This window comes from Dromaius novaehollandiae, chromosome 14 (genome assembly GCF_036370855.1).
Source record: "Dromaius novaehollandiae isolate bDroNov1 chromosome 14, bDroNov1.hap1, whole genome shotgun sequence".
NCBI classification, from domain to species: Eukaryota; Metazoa; Chordata; class Aves; order Casuariiformes; family Dromaiidae; genus Dromaius; species Dromaius novaehollandiae.
In genome coordinates this window covers 2,244,093-2,263,096 of record NC_088111.1, presented here as the reverse complement: position 1 = coordinate 2,263,096, position 19,004 = coordinate 2,244,093, and the positions used below count along the sequence as shown (strand labels likewise).

The following is a 19,004-nucleotide window of genomic DNA, read 5'->3' as shown; positions in this document are numbered from 1 at the left end:
GCTCCCACCTCCCAGCTCGTTCCCAGCCCTGAGCCCCCGCTCCCGTCGGTAGCTGTGCCGAAAACGTCCAGTCTCCTGCCATATTTCCCCCCTCCCCACTCGAAGGGGAATTTTGAGACTTAATTATTTTCATTCCCTGCTAGACTAAATAATTAGGGGCAGGGGCTGTTTTCCATGAGAGCGTTACGCTCCATCCTCGGCGGAGTTCGTTCTCCTAATGGAAACTCTACACCTCGAATAGCCAAGGGACTTTCGGAATGAGTTAATGCCTCCAAAATGAAATTTCGGAGACCAAAGTTTGTAGGTTTCTTTACAACTCTAGAAATTATAGTATTTTTTCGAGTGTGATAAAGTTCAAATGAGAACCAGGTGAGTGATTAAAAACGAGCGCATTGTTGAGCGCCGGCCGGGCCGCGCGTGACGCCGGGCTTCGAGCGCGGGGACGGCTGGGGAGCGCAGCTTTCCCCAACGCTCCCGGGCAGCGGACGGTTCATAAACCCCAGCCACCGTAAATCTGAGTGGTGGGGCTTCGCCTAAGGAATTAATAAGCGTTTAACGCACCGTCATGGAAAGGGCCGGCAACGGCGAAAGAAAGCAAAATCCGCTTTTGCCTGGCGGAGGAGAAACCAAACCAATTTAGTTTCTGCCCTGAAGTGCTCGGCGTCACTGATATTAAATCACGTTCACTTAAGGACTTTTATTCCAGTTATAGTAGCCCTGTGTTGAAAAAGCCCCAGCACGGAGCCTCGGATGCGCAAGCGCAGGGTTATTATGGAGGCGGCATTTGCGGTCCGGCGCTGCCTGCCCGGAGCAGCGGAGATGCTCCCGGTGCTGCGATGCGCTCGGGGCTCCTCGGGGCTCGTTCCCCACCGCCGCCGCGGCCGCTGGGCTTGCAGGCAGCATGGATCGGCGCCGCTCCCGGCGATGGGCGTTTTCCTTGCTTTCTCGCGGCGCCTCCCAGGATGTCCAAGCCGGGCGGTGGGAAGTCCTGGGCAGCGTTTGTTTGCACAGTGCAGGAGAGCGGTGCAAAGTCCCCGCGGAGCCTCGAGGCTGCTGATTTGGGCGACAGCGACCGTCAGCGTCCTCCGTGGGAACCCGGTCGTTACGAGTGCACTAAGACAGTAAGTAGTAGTGCAAGCACACGTCCCGCTTTCTTGGGATGCACCAAGCCTTGAAACATCTGCTTCTAGCCCAAAGTTGTCGTAATTCGCTCAGCGAGGGGAGACGGGGGAGCGCCGCGGACGCCTCCGAGCCGGGGCTGCTTCGGGAGCCCCAGGGCGCAGTGTCCCCCCACCCCGGAGCGAGCACCCGGCTCTGCTGCGCTGGCGGCTGCCTATTTTGTGTGGTTTCCCCCAAAAAGCCGTTTTATCAACAGCGAAATCTTTCCTGGAGAGTGACAGCACGTGCGGCGGTGAAATAGTTCAAACACGTTCTTTTGACTTTCTTACTGGGTTTCGCCATGGTGAAATACTTTATTGCTGTTCATTTCGTCTTTACCCACGTGCTATGTTAAAACAGCACCTTTAATTTATCTTTAACAATATTCCTGTCTAATATTATCAGAGGGAAATCAGCCTCCTGAATGCAAACTTAGAGGGATTTTCTTCTGGTTAAAAAACCCCTCGGTGTTTCAGCGTTGTCGGGGAGGACAGGGGAGGGCTCCTGTCGCAGCGCGGGGCTTCCCGGCGGGATGGGACACGTCCACCCCATCGGAGCCCGCTGCGTCCGTCCGGGCCGCTCGTTCGGCCGCTGCGGATAGCGGGGTGGGGACGCGGCCTCCGAGCCTCCGTTTCGAGAGGGCAGCGCCGTCGAGGAGCAACCCATAAAACCACCGTTTTTCACTAACAGTTCCCGGGCCAAGATGAATTTATGATGTCTCCAGCGAGCGGGGCTGGAATAAGCAAGAAAACCCAGGGCGGAGGCTCTGTTACTTTAATGAATTTGTTGGGGGCTTTGCCGAGGCCGAGGCCGAGGCCTCAGCTGCCGCGGAGACAGCTGCACCCGCTGGAACTAATTACAGCTGTCCGGGAGATTTAGGCCTCCAGCGCAACGACTCCAATATTGCTGCTAATTTTTAACACGTACAGTTGGAGGATGTCATAAGCGGCTGATATATGATCGAATCTTAAAAGCGCTGCGGCGCAGCTGCTACCGGGCATCTGGCGGGGTGAGCCGTCGAGTATTGATTTAAAAAAAAAGAAAAAAAGTATTATTTTTAGCCCTCGCTGCCTTTCTGCCCTCGGCGAGGCCGCGTGACTTACCGAGCGAGGGGACGGTGGCAGTGCGGGTGTCCCCGGGTGTCACGCGGCATCCACGGGCTCATCGTGCCGCGGCCTCAGCATCCTCCCCCTCCGGAGCACCGCGCCGCTGCGGAGGAGCTGCCGAAAGGGGCTTTTCTCCTTGTTCCGAGTCCCCGGAGCCACCGTGGTTATGAAGATAAACTAGCAGAGAGGGTTTTGTGTCTCCTGAAGGTTAAACGTCTGACCCGCTTTATCTGGCCGTATCTCGTTACTGCCCGCGGGTGTCTCGGGGGACGTAGCCTCGACTCGGCTGCCTCGGGCTGACGGTTCCTCCGAGCTGTTTTCCCACCTGGCTGCGGCGGTTGGTACCTGATGCCTCCGAGCAAGTCAAGAGTAGCTCCTGGTTTTCCTTCATGCAATAAATCCTGGGAAACAGAGAATGTCCTTCCTGAGCTTCCTGATCGTCCTCTCTGAAACACGACTACCGCTCATCCTGCTCTTAATGCGCGTGATCGCCGGTGGCATTAGTCTCCTTGTAGTGTAGCTGGAATCAAGTAGCTTCCTCCTGACCTTCTTGAAGATGTTCGCATTTCTTCAGAGCAGCAGGCAAGGTTCATGCACGCAGGCAATTTCCTGTGGTTAGAGGAGGCCTCAGAAGCCTTTGGATCTCTTCCACCGCCCAGAATGTCTTTGCACGAGTCCCAAAGTTGCAAAAAATCCAAGCAATTTAGGATAAAGCGAGCTGTAGCCTGTAGCAGTTTCACGATCCGCGGGCGACCACGTACGTGCAAATCCCGCTCGAGTTACAAGTTGTGCGGGTCTCTAACTGATGCTTGTAAACTCCGCGAGCCCTGAAGTGATGGACTCCAGGGCGTTAATACTTCTGCCGTGTTGCTGCGAGAGCGTGTTCGCTCCCCGGGTACCGGGAGGAAGGAGCAGTGACGGTGATGCTGCGCTGGAGACGCTTGCAAGTTCTGTAAACTCCGACATGAGGCACCCGGCTAGATTATAAATTCTGGGGTAGCTTGTAAACTCTATGAGCCCTGAAATGAAAGGCTCTAGTGAGTATTAACTTCTGCAGCTTTCACATCAGTGAGCATTAGAAAGAAGGATTCACAAATGTTACAGCTTCTCGAGTTCTTCCGTCTTTCCCGCGTAGCACTTAACCTCGGGAAGGAGAGGGAAGCTGACTGCCAAGCTCCTGTAGTGCCGCTGTAGGACCTCGATATTCAGAGGTATTTATTTCCTCTGCAGCTTCTCCATCCTGCAGCCCATGCTGGCTGCTGCAGCATCGTGAAGGCTCTTTGGTATCTTCATCGATCAGAGAAGAACTCGAGGCTTTCAGAGCTGGAGTCCTAGAGAAGCAAAAGCAGTGCAGGAGAGCGGAGGGCCACGGGCTGTGGTGGCTCGTAGCGTTGTGGCTGCAGTGAGCAGAGCTTTCACGCCGTCCGGCAGGTCGTTTGGATCCAGGAAGAACCGCACAGAGTCTGTGACTCCGCAGACCAAGTAGCTCTGCAGATTTGCTTTCCACGGGGCTCGTGATCCTGCCTTAGACGGGGCAAGCCCTCACTCACGCGCGAGCTCACCGCTCAGGTAGAGCCGGTTGGGGAAGTGGCACGAACGTGGCGTGGACAAGAGGATCGCTGAGTTTAGAGGCTGGGGGCTTGGGGGGCATTTTCAGATTGATTTAGACTCTGAACGTAAGAGCTTGAAACGTACTCGGGTAGAAAGGCAAACTTTATGCCACAAAAATGCAGCTTCAATTGCATGTGGTTGCTTTAATGCTCACACGGTTCTAGTTTTACATGCCGATCCCTTTGATAGCAAACTTTCTAATAGAGAACATATGGGAAAAATCATACCAAATCAGATGATAGATATTATTTAATCTAGGCAGGCAAGCCCATTCGAAAGGGACAAGGAAATTTTCATTCCAGAGGGCTTATTGGACAGGCCTTGGAGTTAGGGGGAAGATGTTTCTGTGTCTGAGCAGAGTCCTAAGATCTAGGTTGGCCTCAGCCTTCCCCTGGCAGCTCAGACAAGTCGTCTGGTCTCTGTGCTCTGCGTCCCCATCTCTAACATGGGAATTTTGCCAGACAGGGTTTTGCAGATCGCTCCCTCAGAGCGGGGCGTACTGTTGGATGTGTATTGTGGGGCTGCGTGGAGACCTGGTCCACCGTGGTCGATGCCATGCGGTCAAGTAGCGGAGAAAGCCCCCAAGATCCACAGCGTGGCGGGGAGCAGCTGGAAGGAGCTTTAGAGCAGGAGAGGGATCGACATAAAACCAGCCAGAAGCTCGGTAGCACCCATCCCGTTCAGCGCTGCCTTTGCGGGAGCGTGCTACGTCCCGTTCCCGCGGGTGCACCGATGATGTACGTCCTGCATCTCCATAAGCAGTGTTGGTGCCTCTATTCTGATGCTGCTTCCCAGTTTTTTGGGAGGATCTGACTGAGTGGCATCTGCCTCCCTGGTTGGCGCCGGGCGTTCAGGACAGCAGCAGCTGAAGCTCAGTTGCTCACCCCTCTCTAAACAGCCGGTACGAGCAGATTGAAGCTTTTTTGGGAGACGGGTATGTTTTCTGAGCTCAAAAAGACAATCAGCAGCACAGCTTTTAAATCTGTAACTGTCTCAGACAGCTTGCAGGCTACCTGGACCCGTGTAACCTTTGCTGTTCAGTAATGCTCTAATTATGGACAGGAAATTTTGTGCTTCTGCGAAGTAAACACTGTGGGAGTAACACTTCAGCCCCCGTTTGACTTCTAGCAGCCTCAGGAAAGGGGGGAGAGAGGGCGGAAAAATGGCCCTGAAGGGAGTTAAAGCAGCAGCTGCCGGGTAGCGTGTGCGGTGACGAGATCCAGGTTTCGGCAGCGCGGGGCACCCGAGCAGCGAGCATTGCCCTGGAGAGCGTGGCTCCCGCGTGTAGCTCCAGAGACACTACTCTGGGCTTTCTTGGATCACCCCTCCTTCCGCGGAGGAGGCTGGAACATCAAGGCAGCCGATTTCTCATGGTTATTTTCACAGGCAGGAGACGGTCAGGAAGCAGATGATGCTGCCGGTTGCTGCAAATCAGCCACAAGCAATGGACACGATTAATGGCTCCATGTTAACGTGTTTCGTTAGCAGAATCCTTTCTGTTTTGCTCATCTGGGCACCCATCAAGGTTTAAATTGAGGTGTCAAGATTTGGTTGTAACAGGGCTTTGAACTGGGCCACAGTGTTACCGGTCGTCTGCAATCTCCCCCGCCTCCCGTTCGGGTGCCTTCGTTACAAAGGTGGGAGCTAATGGCAAATATATAGGAGTTGTCCCTAATTATTTTAGCAGTAGGAGCTAACTTTATGGCAGCCCAGGTTGCAGCCATGGGAACAAGCAGCTGCGCGAGTGCCCTGCTCAGTAGCGGGGTTTGTATTTTAGTAGTGAAGCAGAGTAGGTTTAAATGAGCATTGACACGACTTTGACATTTTTATATTGTGGGTGATTTTATGAAGTTATCCAGCGAGTGCGGCGATGCACTCTGCGAGCAGGGACCACGGCTCTGCGGGCCCGGGGTGTTGCTCCGTCTCTTGTCAGCATGCCCTACATCAAGCGGGACCAACCCTCCCGGGCCCGTCGAGCCGCCGAACGCGTGTCGCGAGACTGATGAATGCTGCTTTCCGCACTGCTTCAAAATCTCCGTTTCCGTCAGCTCCCAGGGCGGCCTCAAAACAGATGCGCTCTCCGCCGCTCCGCTAAGCTGCGGAGCCAAAGCAGCAGCCGGCGGCCGGGCTGGGGACCGAGGGGTGCCGGGGAGGGCCGCGCTGGGGGAGCCGCGCTCTCCACCCGCAAGCGCCGCTTGCACAAATACTCCGCAGTTGCTGGCAGAAAAACGGGGAAAAATCGTGGTTTTGTTACTCTTTGAAGCGTGGCAGCGGAGGTGCGGGCAGGCTGCGAGCTGGGCCGACGCTCGGGGCGGCGGGAGTTCCCGCGCCGTTCTCACCGGCTGCCCTTCGTTTCTCCCCAGGTGGATCCGAGCGGAGCACTTCCAGTACAAGTTCAGCCGCCCGGGCGGGAAGCACGCCGGCGACGGGAAGTGGTGGATCCGGAGGAGGATCGGGCCCTACCTCCCCCCCGTGAACCTCCAGGGCCTGCGGAAGTTTTTTGAGGACAGGAGCTGGCCTTTCCCCACGCGGGCTTGATGGCAGCGAGCAGGCAAGGTCACCGGCAGCCGCCTGCGAAGGCAGAGCAGTCCCCTTCGTTATAAATTACCATTCTCGCTCCTATCTGTATTTTTTTACATACCCCTGTTTACACATATTTTACAGTAGGTTTCCAGCCAACCTGTCTACCTGCTGCTGGGGTCTGGTTTTCCTCCTCTTTCTGGTTCTTTGTCCATCCTTCTGTTTGTCTTTCCCTTCGTGGTCTTGCCTAATGATTGATTTGTTTAGTCTATCTGCTCCATTAGAAAATCATCAGCTCGGAGTCAAAAAAAAGGTGAACCCGTACGGAGTCAAATTAATACTCCTAATTTTACACGATCCAGATTTGCAGCAAGCATGTGTGAAGTGGGCTTTCCTAGGCCCAGCAGCTCGGGAGTTTTGATTTATTATCAGGAAGGTAAAACTCAAAAGGGATCGAAAATTAGAAAATGCGCTTTTTTGGGAAAAGCGACCTAAAAGCAGAGCTCTCGCCCCCTTTCTCATCTCCTTCTGCTTTGCAAACCATCAGGGTCAAACTGGAGGCTCCCGGAGTTTAAATGCGGATTGAAACCTGGGCAATTGGAGCCTCCCTAACGCGGAGAGCTCGGCGTGGACGCAGCGAGCGACGCGGCCCGAGGAGCCGTTTCCGCCTCGGCGTTTCTGGTCGCGGCGCAGCATGAGCACGTGTGCGGCGTTTCCAAAGGGCTCCCCAAGTGCCGGTGCTGGAATCGCTTCCCGCAGGCAATGGGAGGGATGCGCCGTGCGGAGCGCGGTCTGCACCGCTGTCCGGCGCGGGTTACGGAGAGCGCGTGCTTCCCAGTCCTGGGCAGGCTGAAGCACCTTCTTCCCAAAGGAGCTTGTCGAGTCCTCGACTCCAACACCGCGTTCAAGGAGCATTTCCTTCTGGCCTTGCCCGTTGGGCCCAGCCTGAGCAAGAGCTTCGTCCGCGCAGACCGCGCCGGGTGCCTGCAGAAATCGCTGGTTGAACTCCCCGGGCTGGGCCGTGAGGACGGTCCCTTCCAGTCCCTAACCTCTGTCCGGGACAGGAGGAGCCCCTGCATTTCGGGTCTGCTGCGGGACCCGGCGCGGTGATGCCGCGCGTTGCTGCTGCGCCCTGAATAAACCGGTCCCTGCCCCGCTGCCCGGCGTCGGCGGAGCAGCCGTGAAGTCCCCGGTGTGGCTGGTCCTTATTTAAGCCTAAGGGGTTGCTGTCCGCCCTGCAGAGGCACCCGGAGAGGTTCGGGGTGCTGCCGGCTCCCCGCAGCGGGCACGGTGCCTCCAAGCAGCAGGCAAGCGGCCTGGGCTGGCATCGGTATCGATCGGAGCTTGTTTGCCCCGCTCCCGCCCCGTGGCCCGAATTCCCCCCCGGGGTCCAACGCATGCAGCGGGGGCTGCACGGCCGCCCGCCCCGGCTGTCCTTGGGGGCCTGGGCACCTCCCGGCCGTCGGGCTCCGGCGTGGCGGTTTTTAAGGAGAGTAGATGAGTTAAGAGCACTGCCCGTCGTCTGCCTGCTCCTCAACCTGGCAGAGCCATGGGTTAATTAATTTCTTTCGGTTCCCAGCCCCTGGGTCAGGGCTAATGGATGCAGGCCGGCGCGGCATTCCCGGTCGCGGTGCGTGGTACTCGTTACGCCTTTCTCTTCTCTTCTCTTTTTTTTAAATCAAAAATTCTCACTCTGCTCCCACGTAATGGCTGGGAGACAATATACCCTCAACAGCAGCAAGCAAGGAAGGTGCATGTGGGGAATTAAATGAGAAACGCTTCTCTCGGACAAAATTTTAAAAAAGAAAAGAAACGAGTATTTAGCAGAGGGGGAAGCAAATCAGAATCACATTGCATTATCTGTTGGCTGAAGTTTGCTTGGAGAGGTTTTTTTCTCTGAGCTGTACACGGCTTTGCTGCATCCGCAAATCAGCGCGCCATAAATCCGTCTGAAGGATGGTTTCAGGGAGACCCACCAAGCACCAGGCAACAGGGACCAGGGCCCCGACGTGAGCTACAGCCGCGCTCGGGCGTCGCGTTGTGATCCGTCAGTCAAAACAACCGTTGGCCGAAGCCTCCCAGGACAACGCTGCTCTCTGCTGCCTTGGCCGAGTTCGTCCGCTCCTCCGGGGTCTCGTGCCGCCTGACGCCCTCCTGCTGCTTCTCCCGAGGTCCAGGTGGGTCCCTGGGGGTCCCGGCCGGTCGCGGTGACGGCAGGGAGGTTCCCGGGGGGTCTCGGAAGAGACGGCCACAGCAGAAATCAGCAACGTTTTCTTTTTCCTAGGTGAAAGTTATCGGCCCTGGGGACGTCACCACCACCTCTTCCAGCAGGCGCGTGATGCTCTGCCCGTGCGCGTGGGTACCGGCGGCCCGGCTGCGGTGCTGGGGCGCAGAGCAGGTCCCCCCACGCCTTGGCTTCCGTCCCCCCCAGACCGTCACCCGCGAAACCGTGAGACAGCTGGAGCGAGGGAGGCGCGGAGATGGGTGGGGAGGAATACCCCGGAGAGGGACGGCACGTCCCGCCGGCGCCGCGTCCCTGCAGGGAGCATGCAAAGCCGGCATCTCCCCCCGGCCCCGGCCAGGCACGCCGGGTCTTGCAGCCCGCGAAGGTGCTTTCCCCCGCGCGGGGCCCGGGGCAGCCCTGCACACCAGCGTTCGGCCAATCTTTTTTTGTTTTACCAAGATCACGGTGTTTCCAGTGCGTGAGCCCCCCAGCACGGGAGGCCAGGTCATCCCGCTTGGAGGTCTCCGGGCAGGCTGAGCTCCTCGGGGCGTTATCACCTCGCCCGACGTGTGAGTCCTTGGCCCAAACCTTGGCAAACAGAAAGTCACAGGGGTTCCCGAGTTTTGCAGACCCTCTACCTGTCTGCAGGTCTTCCAGGAGGTCCGTCCCCAGGAGGCGGAGGGAAAACTTGTGCTGCTGTAACACACAGCAGCGTGTTTAACCTCCACGGGAGTCTAAGACTCGACTGGAAAATCTTTAATGATGAATTTATATTTTAAAGTTCTGTTTCCGAACGTAGCAGAGGTCAGTCATCGAGACAGCCGAGCTTTCCAACAGGATCAGCAGTAGCGAGTTAACGTTAAATGCAAACGCTCTGCCGAAGACAGCGGTGCATCTCCACTGCTGCTCCGCTTTGGTTTTGTCCCGGGAGCACGGAGATGTTCCCCACTAAATCATCATCGCAGTGGACACGGAGGGAACATCTGCCCTCCCCAAAATCCCTCAAACCGACATCCTTCCTTTATAAAAATAACCCTGCTCAGCTGGGAGTCAGCGGCACGGGCGCAGTCCCCTCTGCACGACGTCTTTGGGCAGTATGCGCAAAGAAATCCTAATATATATACTACACCCATCCAGAAAATATAATTCCTCATTCCTGGATCAGCAATAAATTGCACTTACTCATTTTAAAGTAAGAGAGCGTCAGTCTGTGAGTTCCCATAGAAAATATTCCTATGCCTTCCCTGCTCCGAATTGCTTTTAGAAGCTGGCTTTACTTTAATACATATTAAAGGAAAGAGCTTTTTTTCTTCCCAGTAGATTAAGTTTGGCTAAACAATTCAGTGTGAACTGCTGGGAATGAGGCAGAAACCTGTAGGCTAAATTACCCAGCTGCTATAAGTTTAGACCAGCATGGGATGAATTTCAGGATCATATATTAGTTTTCGTTTAATCTGATTATTCTGGACTGCAGTTCCTGGAGGGTCTTCAGGTTATTGTCAGTCAAAAGAATCCTTAAAAGCTTCCATTTGCACTCAACTTTTCCCATTAGTCTCTTTTCATTATGGATCGATTTTTATTTTAATGAAAAAATGATTCCTCCCCCTGCTTTTTTGCCTGCCAGGGTTGAAAATAGAGCAGTGACAGCTCTTTCTTGCTTTGCTGCCAGATGTGCGTCCAGGGACGGGCCGGTGAGGTCCGGGCACGGAGCTGGTGATGGGGTCCTGCCACCCCAAAGGCCATTTTCCTCCTCTGATGAGGCTGTTGGCTCAGTTAAAAGAGATCAGGCAGAATACGAGGCAGAAAATCCAGAAACCCGTCTCCTCTTCTCCTAACAACGCTTCCCGATACCTGCCTTGTTCTTCTCAAATCCCGCTCTCCCTGGGAAAATGCTTTAAGTGGCTTCGATCCTGGGGGGTTTCTAGTTCAAAGCTCGCAGAGACTAATGCAGAACTAATTGATCCCCAAAGCCCGCTGCAGGATGGCTCCGATTCACTCTGGCAAATTTACGACCCCGGTTGCTTCCATCTGCCACCTCCCCAAGATTGCACATTCGGGTGTGCGTGGCGGGACGGGACAGGACAGGACGGGACGGGACGGGACAGCCGCACGGGTCCTGCACCTGCACCGGGTGCCTGGCGGTTCCCGACCGGCCGGCGGGCCTGCAGGGCCGTCGGGGATGTGGGGCTGCCCCGGCCGGGGCTGCCCGCCGCAACGCAAAGGCCTGGAGAGCTGCTCCAGGGCTGGGGCTGCTCCAGGATCTCAGGGAAAAAACAGCCTGGGGAGGCGTCCGGCAGAAAAACCCAGACCCATTTCTTCATTTATGCAGGATTTTGCGTCGGAGGTGGCAGCCTGAGCTTTCTGGCCTCCAAGTCCCGGCCGGTTCCACGTCGTGGTACCTTGTCACTGCCCAAAATACTCTGTTTGGTCCAATTTTGCCTATTTTAGGCTGCGAGAACTTGGGGGCTCTTCCCTTATCAGCAAAGCGCTCTTGAACCCACGTGTGCTCTGCAGCCGCTAGCATCAGACTTCCCCCTTCTTTCACAGCCTCTCTCCCTGGAGAGCAGGAGTTCGGGGCGGCGTGTTGGCCCTGCGCCGAATTCACGGCAGTTAGTGGGGTTTTGTCGTGCCCTTCCCCTCGCTTAGACTCAGGTTCCCCCCTCTGAGCCGAGCCCGTGGGCCGGCTTCCTCCGCGGTAGCCGCTCGGGGTACGATTGCACGTCGCTGAGCCTTGCCGTGTGCGTAACTGTTGCTGAAACAATTACGCTAAAATCACACCACCTGCAAGCAGTTACCTAGAATAATAAATAAGTGATAGATTATCAAATAAAGCATTGGCTTCGGATGAGGTCATCGCGGCACCGTGTCGCGGGTCTCGGAGGGTTTGCTGGCTGCTCTCCTACTAGCTAATAGCTAATAGCTCTTGTATCAGTCAATAAAAAAGTTGTAGAGATTAAAGAATCAATTAGGCATTAGCCGAAGGGGCAGAAGCATAACCCAAACACGCTGATAAAATCCAGTAGGTGATTATGGGAACGGTTCTTATTTCGTTGTACTCGAAAAGGGAATAATTGCTCGTTACGAGGCGCGGAGCGGCCGGGCCGGGATGCTTTACCGGGAGGAAACTGCAGCGGTCGCTGGGAAACGCCGCGGCACTCTGCGGTTTTGGAGCGTTATGTTTGGGCAGGTCGCTTGGCACCTGCGAGAGGTGATGGGGGCTCGCTGCAGCGTTCGTGCATCCTCACCCGGGGCTCAGCCCGCCGCGCCGGCGGAAAACCTCCGGCTTACACCGCTCCGGAGCCGTCGAGGGAGACATGGACCCAAAGCAGGGAACTGGCTGCCTGGACAGGAAAGGTGAGCGCTGAAAGAGCAGAAATTCAACGTTCAAAATGCACGGGCGTTTGCCCCAAGCCGGCTGCTTGCAGGCAGGCGCATCCCGCGGCCTCGGCTCCCGCTGCCCACAGTACCCGCAAAGCCGGGTTGCCCAGGCGTCTCCAGGAACGCCTCGCACGTCCTGAAAAACACCAACTGCTTTACGGGCAGAGTGAGAAAAAGTGCACAGAAAGGCTTTAAAGGGCTTGGAAAACACGCGTTGAAATTTTGAAAATGTTAAATCAGCTCCAGCGTGTGTTCCCCGGGTGGGAACAGAGGCCGTGCAATTACACGTGGGTCCTCAATTCCTTTGAGCAACGTCTGACGCCGCTTCTCTCCTGAGCTTGCAGGTTTTCCAAGGCCGATGGAGAAGGGCACCTCTGTGGCCAGCTTCCCTGGGCTGCAGATCTCTAAAAAGTGCAAAATCGGTGCTTGTGAGCGGAGCAAAGTGCAGGTAGAGCCCAGGGGAGCCGCGCAGAACGTGTCCTTCGCCAAATCGTTTCTGAGAGAGGAAGGTCCGAGTGAATTGCTTCACTTTTTTTTTCCTTCTCCTGTTAAGAGAAAACATTTGGTTTTACTAGGGGAAAAAAAAAAGAATGGATTTTGTTGTTTCAAGCTGGTTTTGTCTTCCGTTTCCAAAATGGAAGTTTGATGTTTTCCCGTTGGTTTTTTATGCAATATCCTGTCCCCCAAGAAGCTCCAAACGGCTCCTCTTCCCATTGAGGAGGAAAAAGCGTTTTGCAGCATGAGCATCCGGGGGGCAGATGCGCCACTCGCTCGCTCGCTCGCCTCCCCACTTTGCAAGGATACTGCTCTTCCCGGCTCCCGATTTCACGCTTTTGTCTGCGCGGTGGTGGCAGCGGGGATTCGTGCAGCAGGCAGCCTGCGCCGGCCGAGCTTGCGCTACGTTTGCGTTTTCTTTTGCCGTGAGCCTGGCTTGCACGAGTGATGCTTTGGAAATAGCTGGTAGGGAGGCTTTTTGCATGCACCCATAGGGCACCGTAACGTGTTTTAAACTGTGATCGTTAGAATAGCAAGGTGAACCTCAACATTTTTTAGCAAGTGAGCCCTCCTGCAGGCACTTTGGGCCTGGGGTGGAGTTCGACCCAGCTGGCCGACCCAGTGCTTACGTACCCTTAATGAAGCATCATGTTTACGGCACACGTATGAAGCATGCAGGCAGCTCGTGGGACTTTTTTTGCTTTTTTTTTCACCCCCTTTTGCTTTTTTTCCCCCCTTTTTGCTTTTTTTTCCCCCACCTTTTGCTTCCCCCCCCCTTTTTGCACGTTGCGTCCCACCAGATCGTGCTGTGGCTGCAGGCAGACCGCTTCTCCTAGGTGCGTCTTAGGAAGCGGTGCCGGAGCTGCTCCGAGGGGAGTTTCACGCTGTTAGAGCCGAGGGGGGACCGGAGCAGAGCTGCACCGCGCCGGGCAGCCGGCTGCGCGCCCCGGGCTAGGGCACGGCCTGCCCGGTGTTTTCCCACATGCACAAAAAAAGGGAGCTAAAAAAGAAGCCCGAGGGCTAGATCCCCAGCGCGCAGGAGCCCGCACGGCTCTCGCAAAGGCTAATTCTCGCCAGCTGTGAAGCCTGGATCGGGGTCCGGAGCGGGCCCTGGCCGCTGGCTGCGGCTTTGGGAAGGGGAAAGCGCTCGCAGCTGGGAGGGAGCCGCCGGGAATAGGGTTTCATGTGCGAAGGAAAAAGGAGCCCAGTCCTTGCTTGGGGGCTACGCGCCGCTAATCCCTGTTTATTCTCCGTCTAGCCCAGATGCCCACGCTGTCCTACGCTCTTGTTCCTTAACAAGGTCCGGGGTAAAAAGATCCCTCTGCCCCGGCTGTGCGCCGATGCCGGAGACGGCGAGCGGCTCCCTGGACGCCCGCGCAAGCGTCCACCCGTGACGCTGGACAACGTTGGCACGCTTTGGACCAAGCTGTAAGCGCAGGTGAGCACGGGCACTTGATGTCGTGCAAGAAGGCTGTTGCAGTGCGTTGGTTAATACCAGTATATATAAATACCAGTACGGGTTGGTGCCAGCCCAGTACCGCACCAGCAGCGCTGTGCACTATCTGGATGCATTCGCTGGCGAAGGCCATGGTCTCTGTCTCCCGGCCCGACTCGAGCTCCGGCTGCTGCTTCGAAGTCCTGGAGCGTGGGACACGAGCACAAGCTCCCCACTGCAGCCTCTGGGTGCAGTTTTGCTCCTGGTAAAGATAGGAAAGATGAAATCCTCCCGCCTTCGCTGCTACGGGAGCAGGCCCTGGCTTTGTAGTGCTGAGATTACGACAAATGCTGAAATGCTAAGGAAGGCAAGTGCACTTTGCGAATAGAAGGTGAATTTATAAGGCTGAAGGTTAGCGCTCTTATCTCCTGGAATAAAGTAGCGTTTATAAAGGCTGAGATGCTTTTGCAAAGCTTAGTCCAAAATGCCATGCGAGGGTGCTCAGCACGAGCCGCCCCGGGCAGCCCTGGTGCCGCCAGAAACACGCGGGGAGCAGGGCCCTTTGCAAGCAGCCGTCCTGGATTTGCAGGAAAACAGGCGCCGTTCCCGTGCCGCGGCATGCCGGCCGGCGGGATGGGCAGGAGCCCGGCCACCGCCAGCCCCGAGCCCGGAGCAGCTCCCGGGGCTCTGCTCCTCTCCACCTCGCGGGGTTTCCTGGGAATTTGCTCCGGTTTGCGGAGGCACGCGGCAGTGCAGCTGCGCGGTGCCACCTGCGCCCAGCGCCGGCCTGGGAAGGGGGTTTTCGAGGGTCTCTGCCGTCGGCACCCCAATCCCGCCGCGCGGCAGGGAGCCGGGGGCTCGGAGGAGCCGCGATGGGGACGGGGAGCCGGCGGTTCCCGCGGGGTCCCGCAACGGAGAGCCCGGCCGCGGGAACCGCTCCACCGCCGCCTATCAAGCCCGGTTTTCTCCCTACGGGATGCCCCGTCTTTCCTGTTTACTTGTTATTTTGGAAGCGGAACAATAAATAATTTATCGCCGATTGGTTGGCGCGGGGCCGACTTGTCAGTTAAGCTGATTTTAACTGGCCGAGTGTCAGGGCAAAAGGCCAGGAACGCTGTGTTAGGGAACAGTCAGCAGCACAATTATAAGATTAACACCTTGTTCGGTGGTCAGATACTGTCAAGTGGTAAAAGATTGCTCCGGTTCGTCTCTATAGAGCATCGCTCACAAATTACCGCATTAGGGAGGCTCTTGCTCGCGGTCCCTCCCTGCACCTGTGTCCTCAGATATCCGCATTCATCCCGGAGAGGGGGCCAACGCTGCCCGCCCGGGCGAGTCGCTGCAGCTGCGAGGGCATTATCTGCTGCTAACGTATTTGCATCTCAATGAGGCCCTGATTAATATTTAAAGAGCCAGCTGTCCAAGCCACCTACGAAAGAAAAAAAGCCCTGTTATTTTTTTATTTATTTTTTTTTCTCAGGGATAACACTTACTTTATCAAGTATGCTTCATTTTTACCCCCTATTCTTGGATTTAAAAGAAAAAATGCCGGGGGGAAAAATATGAAACGCCATTAACGAGTTATCAGTGAATTAGTTGTGCGGCTTTCAATGCTTCTCAGTCCTTTTGTGCCGCAGTTGCAGCTGCGTGGAGCAGGTTTTTAAGGGTGGGAGCCCAGCACGCCCGAGCTGCTGTGAGCCCATGGGAACCGCGTCGAAGGGTGGCTCAAAACTCGCGCGAGGCCCCAAAATTAGTGGCATTCCTAAAGGATTAAGATCTCGAGATGCCTTCGCGTAATGGATTGGGGCATCTTTCACGTCTGCGTGTCGAGGAGGCGCCAGGTTTGCAGCATTCGGAGCTGCTGTTGGTTCAGATTAGGGTGATGCTAATATTAAGGATGCGCCACGTCGCTGCAGCGTTTCTTTCCATGTCCCTTCAGTCCTTGCTGGCTTCGTCCTGCCGTCACTGTACATTGGGGGGACGTCGGCGTTGCCTCCCCGCACCCAGCGAATGATGCTGACTTATTCCAGCCGAGGAATCGGCCCATTATGGGGAAAAAAGTGAGGCAAAAAGGAATGGCTGGAGGTGAAATGCCAGCGAAAAACTAAGAGTTTGTATTTCGTGTGTCCCCTCTGTGCTATCGAACGTCAGGCTTTTTTGGTTTTCAGGCTTAAACGCTGCCATTTAATAGACCGTTTTCCCCTGAGCGTTTGTCAATAATCCTTAGACAGCGGAAGCTTTGTTATCCCAACTAATTGGAGTCAAGTGGGGCCCCGATAAAAGATTCTCCATCGGCGAGCCCTGGGAAAAATGCAAAAGGACTTTAATTTCTGATAAAATACGCGGATAAGGAGAAGTTAACAGTGGGGAACCAGCTCGGGAGGCTGCTTGGATAGTGGCCGGCTTGCCGGGGCGACGTGTGGCCTCCCCCGGGGTGAAAACATGCGGCTCAGGTCACTTTTTAGCCTTTTCTACCCATTTTTCCTGGGTGCGGGAAGCGGAGCAGGCCAGTTATCTAACGGGTTGGGTCTGGCTGCCTCTGGTGTAGAAGTATTTCAGATCGCGTTTTGTTTTTCTCATAACCTGGAAGGGGAAAAAAGAAACCCTCGGGTGAACGGCAGCACGTGGGTATTAAAGCCAGAGCATAATGTTTCCCGGGGCAGCGGCCCGGCGTGGCTGCTCGCCGGTGGCCGGGGACCGGCGCGGTGATGGATGCAGCCCCGGCGCTCGCCCCGAGCACCCGCTTTGGGCCAAAATGCCGTCAGCGTTGGGCACATTTAGCTTCTGATCTGCTGAGCTTCGTCCCACTCATAAAACAAGCAAAAAAAGATAGAATTTTAGTAAATCCAGGGAAAACACCTAAGCATTTCTTAGCTGCGGAGAGCTGGAGTCTGGTGCGGATGCTGCCTGGTGCTCGCCTGCCTGGTTTGCTCCTCTCTCGTCTCTCCATCTCCCTGCGCAGACCCACGGAGGGGCGGCACGGCTCCTCTTCCCGAGCGCCCACGCTCTCCCCGACACGTGCATCTCTCCATTTTGCCTGTTTTCCTGAACTGGAAATTTAAAACCATGGGAAAAGTCCCGTAGGCAGCAGGTGCATCGCTCCCGTACCCTTGCAGGATGGAGCACGTTGCGGGAGCAGGACCTCCCGGCTTTGCTCCCCGGCAAGGCCAGCGGCAAGGTCCAACCAACCTCGCGAGCTCCGGCCGGGCTGGGTGACCTCAGGAGATCCCTGGGCTCGGCTGCGCCTGGCACGGCCGCGTCTTCTCCTCTTCTGCAGGGCGAACGGGCGACGCTGCTTCGAGCTGCAAAAGTCCATCAGATCCTGCGAGGTTGGTGGAAGCAGCAGCCTGCAGCAGCCTCAGTCCCTCAGTGCCTTGCCCAAAGTTCAGGATTTGGCCTCCGCTGCTAGAAGCAGGGAGGGATTGGTCTGGATTCGGGTTTTTCAGAAAGCTTTCTTCCCACTACTGTGCTTTTAAAATTGCCCAGTTTGCTATCTGTTCCCCACGCTCATGCTTTTGGTCTATTTAAGAGCAAGGCTGTAACATTAAGGTGATTTACAGCAGTCTCTGGAGTGGAAGGGCAGAGGGCTGCGTGTTTTTTTCCTTCTCCTCAGGTGAAAGAAACCCTACAACGTTAACTCACGAGACATTACAGTGACTGCTCCTTCAATCCCTGATTTACGAGCTCAGATTTATGAGTTAAAAATTATTATTCCACTCGCCTATATTTTTTTCCCCTGGCCATTTTAGTGCTTGTGAAAGGTGAGGGTTTTGACAGCTCCTGGAAACAAAAGCCTTTAACATCTCCCCGCGCGAGCGGCTCCCAGGCGAGGAGGGCGATGCCGGCAGGGCTTTCCCCGCTGCCGCAGATATCCATTGCTTCAGCCCGGTTTTAACCAAACGGAGCAGAAAGTTGGTATTTTGATCAGTGAGGGACCTCTCCCCTTCCCCCAAGGGACACCAGTGTTTTGGGCCTAAACGAAGCTGGCAGTGGTCTTTAAAACCTAACATCCATGAAATACCAGGGAGCAAAAAATACCCTCTTTAAAGCACGCGTCGCACAGTGGCTCGGGGAACCCAGGGATAAAACCTTCGCGGTGCCTCCGGTGGCCTCGGTTTTGGAGCATTCTTCTTCCAAGAAAGACCAAGCGGAAAACACTTCTGCTTTTACTTGACGCAAAAATAAGATTTCAGTCCCGGGCATTTTGAGTGTCAGAACAGAAAGGAGACGTTTCACTGGCTTTGGCTGTTTCCTGTGGAAATTCCCATTTTCATGAAAAAGCCATTGTTTTAATTGAAAAACATGCTCGGAGCGAGGAGGAGCAAGGACCCTTCAACCGGCGCAATATGGATGTAAGTGCAAACGCTCCCTGGTATCAGTCCATCACCAAGGACGAGGCAGCAACTCCCCACCCCGGCGAAGGCTTTATGGGCGCAGGGAAACTCCAGCATCCCGCAGCGTTTGTGTTCTGCATTTCCAAAATGCCCAAAGGTAGTAATCCGCCTTACGGAAATTTCATCGATAGCAATGAGCCGGTTTCAGCCTGCAAGGGCACAACGGAGCAGCTCAGACGGTATCTACCTGTTCTCATCTCCTTCGTCAGCCTGCTCCTGAAGTCGGGCAGATTTTTCTTCCCATAAATTGTCTCCAAAAGAAAAAAGATTGATCCCAGGTTGCAATTTTATATTTCAAGTATTTGGGGCTTGTTTCTCTTTAATGCAGAGGCAACTTTACAGCTGGGCCGGCTGAGGAGCTTATGGGCTTCAGTTCATGTTCCACGCTCAAACTCAAGTGGCTCCAACGCGGTGCGGCAGGTCAATGTGGCAGGAGGCCCCGCACGGCTGGTGGGTTTCCATGGAAAGAAATTACGGGCACTTCTCCTCCTCGTGAATCCGTACGTGGGCTGCTCTGCCCCCAGATGTGTCCAGCTTAGGGAGCCCCGACCATGCTCATTCCCTGCTGCTGCTCCAGCGGTGCCTGTCCAAGGCGGGACACTGGGCTGGAGGATCCTCTAGTTCAGGAACGTTATGTTCTCCTCCGTCTGCACACCACGTGCATCACCGGGACCTCCCCAGCC

At 55.6% G+C, this 19,004-nt stretch overlaps 1 protein-coding gene across 4 annotated transcripts in view; it reads left to right on the top strand.

The window, feature by feature from the left end:
- LMF1 (lipase maturation factor 1) overlaps window positions 1-19,004 on the top strand; it is a 231,306-nt gene that overhangs the window by 188,741 nt on the left and 23,561 nt on the right. For all 4 annotated transcript variants that reach the window (XM_064520068.1, XM_064520067.1, XM_064520066.1 and 1 more), the window contains exons 11-13: window positions 6,239-8,572; window positions 8,680-11,973; window positions 13,751-13,930. In XM_064520068.1, the coding sequence (XP_064376138.1) occupies window positions 6,239-6,413 (175 nt within the window). In that variant the 3' untranslated portion in view covers window positions 6,414-8,572; window positions 8,680-11,973; window positions 13,751-13,930. The remainder of the gene's footprint in view (window positions 1-6,238; window positions 8,573-8,679; window positions 11,974-13,750; window positions 13,931-19,004) is intronic.